The sequence below is a fragment of the Sitodiplosis mosellana genome, unplaced genomic scaffold, assembly GCF_009176505.1.
Source record: "Sitodiplosis mosellana isolate CC-2019 unplaced genomic scaffold, AAFC_SMos_1.0 Smas_scaffold_6197, whole genome shotgun sequence".
In the NCBI taxonomy this organism is placed as follows: Eukaryota; Metazoa; Arthropoda; class Insecta; order Diptera; family Cecidomyiidae; genus Sitodiplosis; species Sitodiplosis mosellana.
This window is the reverse complement of record NW_022601438.1, coordinates 7329528-7347870: the sequence shown is the minus strand read 5'-3', so window position 1 is coordinate 7347870 and position 18343 is coordinate 7329528. Positions and strand designations below refer to the sequence as shown.

The 18343-nt window shown below is 38.5% G+C and overlaps 2 protein-coding genes across 4 annotated transcripts in view; both read left to right on the top strand.

The window, feature by feature from the left end:
- The first annotated feature begins 5374 nt into the window (after positions 1-5374).
- LOC129577150 (pancreatic triacylglycerol lipase) lies at positions 5375-8577 on the top strand. 2 transcript variants are annotated; one of them, XM_055463701.1, is made up of 8 exons: positions 5375-5453; positions 5547-5758; positions 6002-6352; positions 6632-6805; positions 6888-6962; positions 7170-7328; positions 7435-7464; positions 7573-8577. In XM_055463701.1, exons 2-8 carry the CDS (start codon positions 5650-5652, stop codon positions 8301-8303), a joined length of 1629 nt encoding a protein of 542 aa, XP_055319676.1. In that variant the 5' UTR covers positions 5375-5453; positions 5547-5649; the 3' UTR covers positions 8304-8577. The 2 variants fall into 2 exon arrangements, with proteins under 2 accessions (XP_055319676.1, XP_055319675.1); XM_055463700.1 differs by having other exon boundaries at positions 5375-5758.
- A 1464-nt stretch (positions 8578-10041) lies between these two features.
- Positions 10042-18343, top strand: part of LOC129577151 (pancreatic triacylglycerol lipase-like) — a 9719-nt gene continuing 1417 nt past the window's right edge. The window contains exons 1-6 of one of the 2 annotated variants that reach the window (XM_055463702.1): positions 10042-10430; positions 16100-16317; positions 16662-16893; positions 17215-17405; positions 17665-17831; positions 17976-18027. In XM_055463702.1, the coding sequence (XP_055319677.1) occupies positions 16248-16317; positions 16662-16893; positions 17215-17405; positions 17665-17831; positions 17976-18027 (712 nt within the window). In that variant the 5' untranslated portion in view covers positions 10042-10430; positions 16100-16247. Of the gene's footprint in view, positions 10431-16099; positions 16318-16661; positions 16894-17201; positions 17406-17664; positions 17832-17975; positions 18028-18343 lie in introns of those variants that run through there. The other variant, XM_055463703.1, reaches the window with a different exon arrangement.

The following is an 18343-nucleotide window of genomic DNA, read 5'->3' as shown; positions in this document are numbered from 1 at the left end:
CTAGCCGAGCATTTGGACTCAGCCTAAGTTTTGATAAGATCGCGATTCTTTTTTCATATTTATATTGCATTGGATTCATAAAAAGCCACACAAAAATGGGACGATTCCACTGTGGTCGCGGCGTTGAGAGAGTCATTGAAAAAAAAATTACAAAACAAACAAACAAATAAAGCAGTATTTAGCATATTTTTTCTTCTTCTTTTTCTTTGCGACGAATATCAGCGAAATGTTGACGATTGACCTTAACCACACTCAATACAGGGAAAATAATGAAATTCTTGTTTGAAAAAGTCATAAGAAGCATGAGTCTAATTGAATGAAAACGAAAATATGTGTGCTTGTTGAATATTGACTTTTGCTTGTTTAATCACCAGTCATTGTCACTATTGTCGATGATATTCACTTAGCTTTTTTCTTCTTCCACCGTCTTCCGTTAATTCAATGTAAACAAACCTGATAATAATGTTGTTGTACATCACTTCTATGTGGGATTTAAAGTGTGCTTCGTCTCATTATAAAGAAAAAGCAATAAATTTTGTTGTTGCCTGTTTTAATTCTCTCACGATATTCATTGCCGATTTGCCCGAACTTTGGCCGTATGTCGTCGTCGTTGTTGTTGTTGTTATCATCGTCATCGTCTATGCACAACGACTTTGCGCACAACTTGTGCTCAATGAATTGTATTCATATGATCAAGACGTGCATTCACATCCGACACATATGCTTACACGACACATAATATATTTCCTCATTAAGTAGCATTCAACAGCGCATGCATAACTTGATACCAATTTTCAAGATAGATCGATGCTTCTCTTTTTGCTAATTTTGTGATTTATTTTGATTGCAGTTCATGGCAACAACGGCAACAGCAGCAACCAAAACAGTTGCAACTGAATGGCGTACGCAATTTTGCCTGATTTTCTCACGTATTTAGTCAAAAGTTTATTAATTGACTGGTAAAAAATGTAAATTAAATTGCTCGAAAGAGATAGAATTGAAAGCATGTTGCTTGCGATAAATGGAGCGCTGTTTTTTTCGCCTTCCCTTTTCCTTCAAATTTTACTCTAAATTAAATTTGTGTGACATTTTAAGAGGTTTTCTTTTTGGTTGGAATGCCTCTGCTTTCACGGTGAAAATATTGAATTATATGATATCAAAATCCAAAAATAGCATCAAAAATCAATATTCTATTTCGTATTAATTTATAGAAACGTGCTTTGGAAGTTGGGAAAAGCTGAAAGGCATCGAAAACCAACCAACCGAATGGTATTATTGTGTTTTTGTCTTTAGTTTGATTTTTTTGTTGCTCGCTTACTTCATTCCCTCACTGTTCTCGCGTTGGCCAGAGAGAAAGCATGTTCGTTTTCCATCAAAATGGATGAAGCCAAATTAATGTGGAACGAATTTTCGGTTAGTTTCCTATTGTTCTGGATGAGATGCGACTCATTTATCTCACAGAGAGAGAGAGAGAGAGTTTCCCCCTTTTCTGGTTTGGTATTTTCGTTGTCATCGTATCCTGAGCAAAAGCAAACATCAGCAATTGCCGATTTTGTAGGCCATGCCAAACGAAACTCATTATCATTATATACTTCGACATTTAGACTTTGAGCCGTTGTGAATGAACGAGAGCAGCAACTCTGGCTGACGCAGAATGGAATGCCCTGAAAATCCACAGTGACGTTGAGAATCTGGTTTTCGTTTTTCAGTTGATTTACCTTTGTTTCGGTTTGGTTTCTATATTTATGTGCTGCTGCTGCTGCTGCTGCTGTGCTGCATTGAAAAGCCTTCATTAATTCTATTGATAACATTTTTCAGAATGGATCGGTTGGCCGAATGCCGTGAGTTTTGGGCTGAAAAACATTGAGAACAAGACACACACACACACACCGAGAGAGAGAGAGAGAGAGAGAGAGAGAGAGAGAGAGAGAGAAATGGCAGGACCACAGTAACAATGCCAGTTGTCAGTGAGAAAATGAAAGAACTTTTATGTTGTCTGGTTGCTATCAGAACTGTACACCACATAGACACAGAAAGTAACGGCTTTACCGAAATTCATTCTTGATTCACACAAACTTTCGTTCGGCTTTCATTTGCCATGTGGCTTCTTCGAGTGTGCAATTTTCGATAGCATTTTACACCATGACAATAAAATGCAAGAGAGAGGGCGAGAGAGAGAGAGAGAGATAGAGAAAAGAAACAAAAAACAAACAAACAAAAAGAAAGCCGAACTGAAACACACCGTACAAGAGAACAAGAAGAAGTGGTAGTCGTAACTGTGGAAAAGAATTAAGAGTCAGAAAATGGAATGGAAGACCTAAAATGAGAATGCCAAAAAATTGCCCAGCCACTGGCTGAACTGGATATGCGATTACATTGAAGTTCTGACAGTTGCATTCAGTGTCGACTCAGTCTTAGCAACGAACAGTGGTCACGGTCATCACGTATTATTTTCTATATATTTATATATATCTCGCATTGAACGACTGCTGCTGTTGGTGTTTTTTTTCTTCTTTCAATCGTACGTTCGTTCGTTTTGTTCGTGTTCCGTTCATTGGTTTGTCGTTAATTATTGAACGATGTAGTTTTCTGTAGTATGTCGTAGTTGTGCTTGTGCTCTATCGCTCTCTCGGCATTTATCTTAAATTCTAAGACCGATTTTGGTTCAAGTGTGTTCTTGATTCCATTTCATACATCTCCATCAAGCACTCCAAAGACTCTAATAAAAATCGCTTTGACACACTTTTCGACCATTTATTTTCTGCAATAATTAAAACGACTTAATCGGTGCAAATTTGTTAGCGTACCGCGTTTGTATGGATGCAGCTGTTGCTACCGTTGCCATTGTTGTTGCTGCTGCTTCGGCACTGCACAGTGCACACTGCAATTGAAATTGAAATAGAAATAGTTACATTGAAAGCGTCGATTACATTTTCATTAAGCAATTCATCATATTTGTGTGTGTGCGTGTGTGAGAATGTGCAGTTTGGCTTCATGTGCTTTGCACAAAACGATTGAGTCGGATATAGTTTGGTTTGAGCATTTTAGAGGTGAAAATAATTGAATAAGACGAGGAAGGGAAGGAAGGAGTGGCGAACGAGAAATATGATGAACATTTGCAACGGAAACTGCGTATTTACCTTTGAAATTCAATAGAGCGAGCAAAAAGAATTTAGCTCAGCAGGCAATAATCATCATCAGTACATCATTTTGCATAGCGAAATTCCAATGGCAAGCAAGAAAATGCTCACGGTTTTTTTCTTCGCGTTTTCAGTACGGGTGCTGAGAAAATAGTCCCCATTAGCAAATCTTGAGATGAAAATGAAATGAAATATAAAAACGTTTGACAGAAATGCTCGCGATTTGAAGGGTTTTTTTCTCATTCGGTTCTCAGTCGAAAAACACCCATTTCATTAGCACGTAATAAAAGTGATTCGAATCCACAAGCAAAAGTGGAAAAAAATTAAAAGCATTTTCACTTCGACCGCATTTGATTCATTTATGGCAAAAATATAAAACGTATTAACGACATTCTTTGGGTAATTTTTCTCATTCTTTCTTCTTGTTTTTTTTTTCTCGATCGCACTGGAGATTCGGTATCGTTTCAAGAGATATAATAATGTTCTCCATTTCTTCTCTTCCTCTATCGTACGTGCGTGCGCGCGTGCTTGTGTTTAGTTTGTGTGAGCAAGAGCGATTTTCTTTCGTGTGGTGGGCGTCGGTAACCTCTTTCAAATAATTTTCTACACTTAATTTTTATGGGTTACGCGCGCTCTTCCGATAGCCAAATAGAAATGGTATATTTGCGAACGAGCTCTTAATGTTTCACCAAACACAAAGCGCACTCACTCACGTTAATTAAATGCCGTTTCTTTCTCTCTCTCTCTCTCTCTCTCTCTCTCTCTCTCTCTTCCATTTGTTCTGTTGGGTTTGTTTTAAAAATTCTCGCTTGAAACGCTGTAAATTGAAACTGAAACGAAGATGTTGAATGTGAATGGAAAGCATAGCTCACCGATCATAAATATGACCATTCTTGTGCAGTGTGTGTGTGTGTGTATGTATGTGCACAATTTTCAATTTGTGGAAAATTGGTAAGCGTTTTCGGGTGAATTTCTTTGGTGATGTGAATGAAATGTGTGCGGTTTTTGAAAGGTACACGCACAACAACCACTATCGGCATCGCCAAAGCGAGATTCGGCATCGTTTCATTTTCCTTCAAAATTCATCACCGTTCGATACGGTTTTTATAGCTGTTGTTGTTGTTGTAGTTACTGGTGCAGGTGACCGCAAATTACTTTTCAGTTAGTCGAACCCGGTATTGTCGTCACTCGAGACTCTCTAACCCATCGTCGTTGCCACCATTACCGCCACCGCCGCCGTCAAACCGCCAAATTCATATGATTCTCTATATCGCTAACTAACACGTATATGGATAATCGAGAGCGTGCATGAACGCGTGAGCGCACTGGAAGCGCGCACACTACCCATCGCCATTCAAGAAATTCAAGTGCGATTGGCATACTGAACAATTTTTATGAATGAGTCTACTCATTATGCGACCAGAATAATCAATTTGTTTTAAAATGTTAAAATTGACACGCAGAAGAAATGAAGAAACAAAAAACTGGGCTAGTCAAAGCGATACGCATATTGCGCGCACGAGAGAAAGAGAGAGATAGAAATAAGTGACAAATCTCAAAATCTTCTATTGACACACAATGTGTGTATTCATTTTCTATTTCAAACATTTAAATAAATCACGTTACATGCCGAACACTCTATTCCACTCTGAATTTAATGAGTGAGAGAAAAAAAAAACAACGCAAAATATTCCAGAAAACAATACTTCTCATCTCGTTGTTTTTTTTTTTTTTTTGTTCTCTTCTTCTTTTTCCAGCAAATAGCTCGGCTTGATTAACGTTATTTCAATTGGTTTCGGCCATTGTAAGCAAGCGCATGGAAGTCTTTTAAGTGAAATATATAATTCATTGGTTCTTTGTGTTGTTCAGCAAAAAATTGTTGGTGTGAGTGTTCATTTGGTTTATTTTTTCCTCAAAACAATTTTTTCTCTGTATTTTTGGCCACTTAAAAACGAAGAAATCGTATCAAAAACTTATATTCAATAAGCACTCTCCAGTCTAACTCCAGTTAAAACTTTTTTTCTTCTTATTCTGCCCTTTTTTTTCTTCCTACAATACAGAACAAAAGCGGGAACATATTTATTTGGCCAAGCTGGCGTGTAATTTATTTTATTGATTTATTCGGTGTCATTTCGTAATTGGAACGGTGAAGTTTGTAAAAATTTACGGGAGAACTGAAGAAAGAAAAGAACGAGTGAACAAGAATTGAGAGAGAGAGAGAGAGAGAAAGAGCGAAAAGAAGACATCAAGCACACAGTGAAAACTGTATATAGTGTGTCCGGGCAAGTGTTTGATTTAATTCGAAAAATATCGGTAAAGTTGACTCAGAATTATACAGCAATTACATGCAAAGACGTCTTTGACAAGAAATATCAATTAAAAGTTCATTTCATTTAATGCAATAAGTTTTCATTTCGGCATTGAAAGGGGGACGTCTACGAAAAGTAGCTGAATACAGAGCAGTGGCAGTAGCAGCAGTCGACAGTGTCGTAAATGAAGTGAAATTACCATGCACAACGCTGACAGAGAAATTATTCGCCACTTTGGCATCGGCATCATCGTTGTCGTCGATCTTCAGAAGAGTTTAATCCGCCTTGGCCTTATTTCACTTGTCTTTTGTAAGTTGAATGCTCTCCCATTCCGCTCGTTCTGTTCTTTTTTTCACTCTCTTTCTCTCTCTCTATCTTTTTCTGTGTACGCATTTTTCGAGAGAAAAAAAGAACCGTCATCGGATTTGTGTTTCCAATTTGAACCTAAAATCAGTGACGATGGCATTGATATTTTACGAAATGCGTTTCAAGTTTCGGTTTTTTTTCCCTTCTTCTTCTTCTTGTTCATTAAATTGATTTCTCGTTTTGCAGTTACACTGCGGTCGCCATCGTCGTCATCAGTCGTTGAGTGTGCGTTCCCATTCATTTCGCCGGTTAAACATGAAGATGTGCCAAACAAATTGGATAATCGACAGAATCGATTACAAGTGAATATTGGACCGTGCAAGTGGATTTTTAGCGAAAAGTGTCCAAATCCAGATATCAAATTTTATTTGTATACACGAAAAAACCCACAAGATCGCCAATTGATACATGTCGATGAAACATGGGAAAAATCCAATCTGTCCGATTCGAATTTCAATCCAAGCGAACCGACCAAAATCATTTTACACGGCTACAATTCGGATATGTTTTTGACGCCACTCATTCAAATGAAAGCGGGTATGTTCGTTTCTATCATTGACAATCTGACCAACAACAACAATCACAAACGAAATAAAAAAAAAACGACCGAGAACTTTTGAACAGTGGCTCTGTCTCTCGATTACTCGTCCACTGAAATATTTTTGAGCGGTGTAATTTATGCGCTATCGCCGAAAACGGACATTTCAATCAGTGTGTTGATGGCAGAAAAAGTGCAACGCTCTCGCTCTCTATATTTAATGTGTGCGTATCCCCGCGCGGGGAGCATTTTACTAAGAATCGTTTACTCTTTTACAGAATATTTCGAAAGAGGTAATTACAATTTGTTCTTCGTTGATTGGTCCGAATTGGCACGGGCGCCTTGTTATCCAAGTGCTGCACATAATACAAAATATGCTGGTGAATGCATCGGTCAATTAGTCAATCGGATTCATGACGCTGGTTCGAGTGGTGAAAATATACATATAATAGGTATAGTATGACATAAACGGAATAGTTATCACTCTCTTTCTCTCTCTATCTTTTTCTGTGTACGCATTTTTATTTTCGAAAGGTTTTTCGCTGGGTGCTCATGTAGCTGCATTTGCCGCCAATCATGCCAAAAATTTTAAGATACGACGCATCACCGGTACGTACATAAATTCAACCACACAATTTTCTACTAAAGTTAACATGCACATGTACGTGGCGCACACATAATGCACGTTGCACATTGGGCAAAATTTATGGTTTTATGCCATTGGGAATTGCAATCCATATATATATATATATATATATACATACATATATGTGCGATAGAGTGCAAAACAATAATACAACAAAAGTAAAATTACAGCTCTTGATCCAGCGCTACCTCTGTTCATAACTGCTGCACCAGCCGATAAACTTGATCCGACTGATGCTGAATTCGTCGATGTTTATCATTCAAATGCGTTTGTACAAGGTCAGATTGAGCGTTGCGGAACGGTTGATTTCTACATGAACGGTGGTATATGTACGTATCATGACTAATTTGCACAATTTTCGATTGATACAAAGAATTTCAACGCAAAATTGAATCATTCTCTCATATGTGTGTATTTTTGATCATCAATTTACAGTGCAACCGGGATGCTTTTCCTTTGGATCAAGTGAGTGTGCCTGTGCATCAAAAATTGGGTGAATGGTCTTGGGGCATGTGTGTGTGTGAAATATGTGTCAAATAACATTTATCGCTTCGTTCTCTTTTCAAATTCTAGATCCATTTGCATGTAGTCATCATCGTGCCGCCGAATATTTTACCGAATCAATATTGAGTGATCGTGGATTTTGGGGTTGGAGTTGCAATAGCTACTATTCATATTTGCTGGGCATGTGTCCGCGTTCGAATGAATTGCATTTGGCTGGTGAAGATTGCCGTGATACGACAAAGGGAATGTTTTTAATCACAACAAACAGTGAATCACCGTTTGCATCGGGCCAATGGACATTACAGCAAACTACAAAATATCCATCGAATAGCCGACGGGATCCGTTCTTAGAACGCATCGATGAGTATGGTAAACTCGAGAGTGCTTTCAATTTTGCCAACAGTTACCACAAATTATCAACATCACCTCCACAACCATCACCATTCGTGTCGGTGCCGTTTCTATCGACCGGCAACTTTCGTCCGTATGAGCCGCTAACGAATCAAATAAATCAAAACGAGTTTGAGACCACGATGAATCACAACATGGATGGTGCTGGTGGTGGTGCTGGTGATAAATCGCGATTCGACCTGTACAATGACGGCGGTGATCTCAAGTTGAGTTCAACAACTGAACGATGGCGACAAAATGATAAATTCATACTGGTTGAAAATCCGCTGGTATCGGCCCTTAATCGTACAATGTCGGAGGCGATATTCCATCAACACCAGCTACAGCAGCAGCAGCAGCAGTCAGGTTCAAGCGATGAATTTCAATTTCCAAAGGTCACGTATCGCTAAAGTAATCAAGATTTAATGCGCGCGCGGCGATGAACGCGCCAGTTGCCGAGCAATGACAAACCATACCACATACCGTTCATATCACGGGCGAACGATCTATTTAAAGTGTAAAAAAAATACGCAGAGAAGAAAAATTATTCTATTTATATTATTTATTAATCATTTCATAGATGTAGAGCTTTCATAGTAAAAAAAAACACACAGACACACACACAACGATGAAATAATTCCATGAATGTGATGGATACGAGAGGGAAAAAACAAACTCGCAGACGCAGGGGAATGAGTAATGACTGTAAACTTGAAATTAACGTAAATAAAATCACTTGTATTCATTAACCTGGAAACATGACAATCACTTTCCTTGTGTGTCTTCTTCTTCTTTTTTATTTTCTCCTCCAATCTTTTTGCGTACATTTTTTTTTGCGGTGATGCTTTTGCATGTTACGGTTTTTTGTGCAAACAAAATTCAATGAACTAAAAAACGCGATGTTTTCTTATCAGTTGATAAAATTTGTTTTTTTTTCTCTCGCTATATTTTCCCTTCCAGTTACACGAACGATACAATGATGCAGAAATTCAATGTCAATGCTTGTTCAAATAAGTTGACAAGCAAAATCTACACATCGAACGTCCCAGAAAGAAAACGATGTGCGTCAACCGAAAAAAAAACGAGAGATTGCGAAAAGGGAACGTGCAAAAAAAAATCGAACATTGTTTGCATTTGAGCCAATGGAGACAAAGTCGATTATAACACAATGGGCACAATAATAATGGTAATAACAAAGAAAAAAAAGAGTAAAACGAGGCGTATAATGTGTGTATTGCGTAAAAGTCGTGTGTTTCGCACCGAACGAGTGCAAAGTTTGTTGTACACTTGAAATGTGGACAGGTGATAGATAAATAGATAGTATCTACGGGATGCGAGTAGCAAATATCGAGAGCAAGTGGATTGGCGCCTCTCATTCTCGCCGTGCAAATACGCACAGCGTAAATATCAAGTTGTTCGGCATTCAATTCGACGGTGAATGTGCAGATTTTCATTAAATAACAATAAACAGCTGATCAAATAAACGTGAAACGAAAAGAGCACAATGTTTTGTTGTTATGTATGTGGCTTGACGTTTTTCCATTCCTTAAAATCAGCCAACCGCCTTGTCGTCTTCTTTGTTGTTTGCTTCTCAGCCAAACGCATATCGTACACATACAGCCACAGCGCACGTCATGCTTGTGTCGACGACTGAGACAATATTTCAAATAATATAACCCAACGAACGAGCGCGAATTGTGCGTTTTCCTTTTCACTTAATTTTATGATTAAATAATGTTTAACCTAGACTATTTTATGAAGGCGCTTTTCGCATTTACACGTTCAACATCAATTAGGCATATCGTCCAAAGACTCCTTGCCGTTGTTCGCTCGTTCGTTCACTTGCCACAATGTGTCTATCTATTTCTCTTCCCTTCAATCAAATGCAAATACGTGCGATTTGTTTGCACTGAGTTTATTATTATCTTGTTAAATGTGTGTATTCATAGAAGAGAGCAAGAACACTTGTTGTTGTGTGTTATTCTCTTGACGGTTCTCGTTTTTTCGTACGCTTTGTGTCTCGTTCACTCTCACATTGCTGTGATATCGATTGTAATCGGAAGGATAGGCGTTAAACGATGCCATTTTTCTGGCTCAGTTCTGCTGTGTGTATTCTCGTTCTCAGTTGTTTTTGTACCATCGCGCCTCTATCTCACTTCATCATACTGTGTGTGTATGACTATAATTCATCGCAAACGTGAAACGAAACGAACGGAACGGAACGAAGTGAACTGTGTGCGTACTCATCCAGGCTGACTAACTCCAAAAATAGAGTAACAAAAAACAACGATTTGATTTCGCCGAATAACGCGCGTTCAAAAAACTCAATTTTGTGCATATCATTCAACGACTAAACGACAAAACGGAAACTCAAAACGACCGATCCAACTAAGAAAATTGTTTTTTTGCGTGTATAATTTTACGTTTGAAGTGCTCATCAAAAAAGGTTTCATTCGCACACTTTTCAACCCGGGTCGATTGCTGTTATTGTTGGTGGTGGTGGTGGTGCTGCTGATTCTGTTGCTGCTATTGCCGGTGTAAGTTGCTGTCACATTGTCGTTGTCGCTGTTGGCTCCTTCTCGTTGGCTTTTACTCGCACATTTTTGTACTTTGTACAAACTCGTTATTCTGATTTTCACCAGTGCAAAGCGAGCGAGGACGCTCACCCTCCTGCCGCGTAATCGCTGTCTTTAGTGCAATCAAAATGCAAACGATACGAAGAACCAAATAATAATAGCAGGAGAGAGAAAAAAAGCGAACGAAATATATTTAGCAAAACACAACAAAAATATATTTAAATTGACTGTGAAATTTGGAGGAAAAGGGTGCATTTTAATTAATTGTGCATGACAGTGATAACGAAAAATGCAAGCACAAAATTTCAAACTAATTTGCATGTTTTTAAATAGAGTTTGATAATGAAATTTAATGTACTTAGTGTGCGTACGTATGGTTTTTGGGTGCGCGACTGAGCAACGCGATATATTTTGTGTTCTGTCTACCTCGCTATCTCTCTCTCCCTCTCTCTGTCTCTGTGTATGTGTGTATGTGTGTTTATGTGTATTAGAGAGAAAGAGCGTGGTTGTGTATCTATGCCGATTTTGGCCACCAAATACTACAATGCGTCCCAAAAAGCATTTGCAAAGATCCGCTTGACGCCGCTTTTCGAATTGCTTTATTTGCATTTGGATCGGCCCCGGTCCGCAAACTTTCTCCGCTCTCGTTGAGCGTTCAACTTTTTCCACTTAGAATTATACACTCTTGTATGTTGAATGAAAATCCAGCCACTTTTTGTGTATGTTGCCATGTGCATGTGAGCGTTTGTGTGTGAGTTATGATGAAATAGTGTTCTTGGCTGCATAAATAACAATAAACTATTAGTCTGAACTCTCGCTTACATCACCAATAACGCACATGTATATATATAACTAATGTTGTTGGCCATCGTCGATGCAGAAAACTATATTGCAAAACTTTTTCCAGGATGGAAAAAATAACGAAAACAACAACAACCACACATAAATGAGTCTCGAGCTGATTCCCTGCCGTTCATTTTCTTTCCAACGGAAAAATGTGTAAATACCGGTGAGAATGGGAATGAAGCAACCAATAGATTTTGAATGGGTTTAGCCCGAAAAGTATATTAACAACCACAATAACAACAACAAGAGTTTTTTGATTGACAGTCGGCACTTCGTACAACTTAGTTTTCTAGCTAATTCCCAGGTATTTACAGCTGATTCAGAAGCGAATTCACCGCAACAAAAGATTCAACTTGTGCTTCTTTTTTTTCTGTTGTTATAATGGTTGCATTGAGCTTTTTTCCTTCTACTAGCGACCAACGGGGTCGAGTAAAATATTTATATATTTATGATGAAATCCATAAAATATCCATGTATACGTAATGGCTGCTGTTAAAATCACCGCCAAAGTCAAACGGGCCAATTAAAAAATTCCTTTCCTTAAATCCATTTAACCGTGAAAAATGCTTGTTGGGCTGTGAATTTGAGTGGAAAATTCGGGTCTTTTTCATATATATAAATTTACATTTTTTTTCTCTCCTCTGTTCTGTTGCTCGAAGTGAGGCGTTTTATTTTCGAAAATTAATCGAACGTTGATTTTGGCGTTGTAACAAGTTCAATATGTTTCCTCGATTTTTAATCATTGTCTTTCAATCATACTCTCTTTTTCTTTTGCTCTGTCGCTCGTAATATATTTGCCCGGGCGAAAAGTGTTCGACGCACGACGGGCGGAAAATTAAATACATGAACATTAAACACAAGTGGATATGGGATGCGTATGCTTGTAATCGCTGATCTTACAGAGAACATGCATATCTCTTTCCCTCTCTCCCTCTGCTCTCTGAATCTCTCTCTCTTTCTCTCTCTGCTCGCTCTAGCTCTCCATCCTGTCATTCTTTTTGGAAAATTTTGCTTTGTTGCATACTACCAGTTCCTAGCAAACGATTAAAATGTGAACAAATGTGTGTATGTATGTGAATGAAAGAGCACTTAACTTGTGATGGCAAACTAAAAAGTCAAATTGCTTAAAGCGCAAAATAGTTTTAAAGTTCATTTTCCCTGTTTAAAATTTACTTCGGCAAAATCTCGGTAAAAAAGGAATAGAGGGAGAGGGATTGAGAGTGCGGGAAGGAGTTAGAGAGAGAGACTCGAAGAGTTTCGATTTGGCGACGTTGAAAATCTGGGCTCGATCTTGAATGTTTCGAAAATTAAATTTTTCGGATGCAAACATTTGTGAACAATGTTGATTTCAGTTACAAAGGGTGATAAAGAAAACGAAGACGATGACAACGGCAAGTAAAAGATGAGCAAAAGATCTTTTTTTCTTTTTCTATCTCTATCGCACTCTCTGTGTATGTTCATTTCAGAAAATTGGCCTGGGGTCGAATAGTCGCCGTGTTTATTTTCATTTTCAACATAAAAGCGACGATGATATTTCGACAAGAGGTTTATACAAACACATGCACACACAGAGTATGATAATGATAATGCTCGTAATGGAGTGTGATACAAATGCTTTAAAACGGTGATTTTTTACACATAAAAGGGTCGACAATACACCTTTTCGATGGTTGAGCAAAAGCACACACAGAAAGAGAAAAAAAACCACTTGAAATAGTCGAATAAATAAACGCAAACAATTAAACGGTTAAAATGATATCGAGTATGGGTTGGAATGTTTTCTTGATAGCAGCGCCGGTTGTAGTGCGTTAGATTCAAGTGAAAGTGCGTGAATAAAAAGAGTATACACACATGTCGACCACAAAAACGACATATCAAGCAAACACTCATCGGTAAACGGTATCATATCAAGTGGATTTCGCATAGCATTTCCATATTGTACGAAGTGTGTTGTACGCGTGTGTGTTATTTTTTCCTCAATCTCACTCTCTCTCACTCACTCACTCACTTGCTCGCACTCCCATTTTCACACGCACAAAACCCCAAATAATAATATCTACGAATATATAGATCGAATTCACAATGTGAATTCAATTGACAAATGACTATTTAATTTAATTTAGCCCGTTTTTACCATACTCGCGTCCTACAATTTATTTCACGTGCACAACGTCAACGACGACACTTTTTCAATACAACCAAATTGTTGTGCACTTTTTTGCTGTCTTTGTCTTTCTCTCTCGCGCACACGCTCGTTCAGCTCGCTCGTCAATCCACAATCGGTTGTCTCTTACGCGCCCAACATAATTAAATTCACCCCGAATTTTTGGTCGGCTCTCAAAAATGGGTTAATGGAAATGATATGATCATTGTAGCGAATACACATTGAAAAGGTATTATATGCATTCCACTTTATGACCCACAGTCGGTCGCGCTGCATATTAAGCTGAAATGAACACGCATATTGAACAAAACGACCGAACACTTACTCGCTCGCTCGCTCGCTGATTCGCTGACTCGTTTGCACACATTTTTTTTTTTCATCATGATATTGCCTTGGTCGTTGGTGGATTGTTTTTTTTTTCGTTTAGTTGGTTGCCACGTCTCCAAACCAATATGTTCAATTTCATTTCATTTTGGCTGGAAGCGTCGGTACGCTCAATTTATGTATATTGGTTATTCTTATTTAATTACCAGCTTTTGCACGCGCATATTTTGTTTTGCTTTTTCTATCTATATATGTACACACACATATATAGATATCTCTTTGACGAATCCCTGTCCGAAATCGTTTGTTCCGTTTTTTCCCCGTTTATTTTGTGATGCCCGGGGAAATTGACTGAGAATCACTTAACCGTTCGTGCTTGTGAGTGTGCGTGTGCGTGTGTGTGTATGTCTGTGGTAATGTGCAGTGTGTAATACATAGAAATTGGCAATATCGTTGATGCCAACACCGATCGCTGTTGAATTCAATCGCAGTGGTCACTAATCGTTGCTGTTATAAAAATGGATTGATTTATTTGTTCAGGTACGAACAGCCAGCGGTGTTTCTCAAAATGTTGTTAATATAACCGTTTCTTCTTCGTTTGAATCTCGCCATCCGGTCAGAGGCCAACGAACACCAAATACAAAAGCAACATAGAAATGAAAAAAGAAAGAAACCAAACCAATGAGAGCACCAATCACCAATTCGATTCCAATGGCTGTAGTGCGATTTGCGTTTGTGCAAATCGCTTTTACTGGGGCGATTTTTATTATGTGGTTTGGTCGACCATGATTGGTAATAAAGAGAACTTAACATTCAAGCTCATTGAATGTGTTTGCAAGCCATATCTCGTACGTTACGGGCTGGTTTTTTTTCTCGGTCGTGTGCTCTCTCTCTCTCTCACTCTGTGTGTTCGGTATTAAAACTAGTTTTCAAAAGTACGACTTTATTTATGGAGGGATGTTTTTTTTAATTCATGCTTGCACTCTCCGTACTATCCACCCAGGTTTTTGTGCGCACTTTATTCGATGTGTATGCAACTCTTTTCATCGGGGTTTCGCATCCTAATGAATAATTGCATTTGTTGAATTTCTCAATGAGTTTCAATGTTTCATGAGCTTCAATTCAATGCTGGGCTATGTATGTGTGTGTGTGTGTTGCTTGCGCGCCCTTTTTTCATCAAATAATTGAATGAAACACCTATAACTTTAATTGATTGGATTGAAAGCAAACAAAAGCCGTTTTTCTGGATATTCTGGTTTCAGTATCAATTCCAACACACGAATTTCATTTTGTTGGGCTGATGTGTGTGTGTTTTTTTCCTGGTTCAATCATTCGTTCGATCGGTCGCAACTGCCCTAATTTGTTTTTGGTTTTACTGTTATTTTTGGCCTCTCTGTCATTATGTATGCATACAAAATTTATGTGATATAGTTTTGGTTATCGTTGCTTTTCATTGCATTCCAACATGATTGATTGGCATATGCTGCGTTTTTTGCGCCACTTACAATGTTGTTTTATATATTTTTTTATTCCTTTTTTCGCTTTTTGATTCGTGTGTGCTGGGCCCTGTCATTTGTGCATGAATGCTAAACGAATTTTCTATATGAATAAAATGTATGGTTTTGAAATGGACAGAAATAAAAAAAAATTAGTAGAAATGGTTGGCGCGCGTGTGGCTAATTGTTTACGTTATTAAAAGTTATTCGTCGGGGGTTTTGCATTGCATATAGTCAAGAGCGAACCACTAACCATTTTAACAATGTTTTTTTTCTATCACGCTCCTGTGTGTTCGTTTTGTATTTCATTTTACACCGGCATTTTTTTGTTTGCCTATTGAATTTATATGTGCTTTTATTTGTTCATTTCGGTGCAAACCATCCGGACAAGTTTTCAATTTGCACAAGAAAATTATTTTTTTTTTCTTTGACTCACACTCAAATCGGATTGAGAGAGAGAGAGTAGTGCATGCATGCGTACGTTTGTGTGGATTATGAATGAGAGAAAAAGAGAGAAAAAGAGAGAGAGAGAGAGAGAGAGAGAGAGAGAGAGAGAGAGAAGGGTGTCAGAGAGATTGATGGTTTTTCACAAATGACCGTATTGAATGGATATTAAATTAATTGCATTTCGTTCAGCGCATCAGTTTTAATCTTCCTACTCAGAAAAAGCTCCGACAACTCAGAGTTTCGAGTGTGAGAGACAGAGCGGCGGCAACGACGACGACAACAGCAACGAGAGCTTTTAATTCGAAATTAATCTGCCGTCGATCAGCTTTAATAATTATCTTTTGCAATTTTAGCGCATGTGAAGACGAACAACGGCGGAAAAACTCCAACGCAAGTGTGATACACTGTAAAAGGAGGAGTTCATTGAGCACAGTGCACCGTTCACATCGAACCAACGACAGACAGAAAGCGAGAGAGAGCAAACGCGTACTATAAATAAAAATGATTGACACAAACATTCGACCATTGAAACTATCGTGCTTGTTAATGTTAATGGTCATACTGATGGAAGGTAAAGAGAGAAGAAGGAGAAAAAAACACAAACTATCGACCATATTTCCGACTGTACTAATCTTATTAAAGTGTATCCGAACAACTATCCTTCGGTCGGTTTATTTTTTTCCCCGATTCTTTAACAAGCTGATAAATTATTTATGGTTTTGATGTAATTTTTTTTTCTTTCTTTCGTTCTTTTCGTTGTTGTGCGCTTTATTTTGTTCCCATTTGGTTTTCTTTCGTTCATTCGTTCGCACGCTTGCTTTTGCTGCTTCAATTCGATTGAAAAATTTATTTTTGGTGTGTGTATTTGTGTGTGTGTGTGTGTGTGTTGCGCGCACCAAATTACGATCCATATAGCGGTGATGGGGATGAGTATCGCGGCGGACGCATATACCGAACCAGAACCAAGCGAAACGTATGGCCAAGCAACAAACTATACAAATGAAAATGAAGACTATGGCGTGACTTGGATGTATATTCCCGATGGTGATGGCGTTCCACAAGTTGCATATCTAACTGAAGAAAGTGAAACATCTCGGGGCCGTCGTAAAAATGTCAAAGATGCTGTACGTTTTGAGCTGTACACGCAGTGAGTATTTAGCACCATATTGAATTTATAGCAAACATTTTCTTTGCTCTCTCACACTCTTCGTTCGTTCCTCTGTCTATATCTGTTCGCACAACATTGCATCCGCACTAGCCACTGCTAGTGGTTCGGTGCGATGCGGGGAAGGAGTTGTTTTGTTGGATGAGTGTCGGTTTGTGTGAGAGAGCTAAAGAAAATCCATTCTAAAGCGGAATGTTGCAAAAGCAAAATGCCAAGCAACCGAGCAAGCAAAAAAATAAATAGAATGAACAAGAACAGAAAAAAAAGAATTAGTAAATTGAGAATCGAAGCGAAATGATACAGGATATCGGGCCCAGCAAAAGTGATGCAAATGAACAGACGGAATCGGCGAAGTGTCGACGAATTTGCGGAAGCATTCAACAAAGATGTGCCAACATACATTGTGGCACATGGTTGGAAATCCAGCACAAGCAGCGATACGGTGCAGAATATCAAGGATAATTATTTAAAAACCAGATACTGTAATGTAATTGGTGAGTTTTGGTGTATGTGTGTTTGTTTTTGGTACATATGTATGTTGTTGTTGGCTGTTTTTCTCGGCACGGACAGCCAGAGTGTGGGATATTGATGGTAAAACGGGAATACCGGTCGCTGTCTTTTTATCCGAAAATTTCATATGTCGACGATGACGATTAATGTGGATGTGCTTGTATGTTTGTTTTTCATTCTGGTGGTTTCTGGCTGCTGTTGCTGCTACTGCTATTGCTGATGCTGTGTTGGACGCTAATTAAGCCGTCGATTGGACTGAACTGGCATCGAATAATTTTTATTTTACTCCAGCTCGCCAAACTCGAGAGGTTGGCAAATACATAGCCGAAATGATCGACTTCTTGTGCACGGAAAAAGGTGCTGATATCAATAAATTTCATCTAATTGGGCATAGCCTTGGAAGTCATGCGGTACGGTAAAAATCACATATAAATGTACACATTTTACCAACTAAAGCCTTTCCAAGCCATACCAAGCCGGTGGGCAAGCAAGTGGCAAGCATTTTGTTATAGCTAATACTTTCTCTCGTTCGCACATTGCACACATAAACATAGGTTGGATATGCTGGAATGTACACAAAGTCCGGGAAAATACCACGAATCACTGGTACGGGTAAAACTCACACGCACACATTATCACGAACATATTACCATTTCCGACACCTATATTTTCATTAAACCGTACAACAAACAAAACAACAACAAAAAATAAAGTCGCACATACACTCATCCGCATAACGAAAACAACAACAGCAGCAAACACACACAACATCTAACACCGTCATCATCATCATCTCCATCTCCACCACCGCACTAGCATCAGAAAACACCATCAAAACACATTGCAGGAAATAAGCAAAAGGGCTTCTGCAAATGGAGAGAGAGAGAGAGAGAGAGAGAGAGAGAGAGAGAGAGAGAGAGAG

What these genes read in the sequence shown, in the direction of transcription:
- LOC129577150 (XM_055463701.1), top strand. Translation starts at nt 5,650, where the DNA reads ATGCACAACGCTGACAGAGAAATTATTCGCCACTTTGGCATCGGCATC. An exon ending in CCTTATTTCACTTGTCTTTT is followed by an intron (nt 5,759 to 6,001) that starts GTAAGTTGAATG and finishes CTCGTTTTGCAG; the next exon opens with TTACACTGCGGTCGCCATCG. An exon ending in ATGCTTTTCCTTTGGATCAA is followed by an intron (nt 7,465 to 7,572) that starts GTGAGTGTGCCT and finishes TTCAAATTCTAG; the next exon opens with ATCCATTTGCATGTAGTCAT.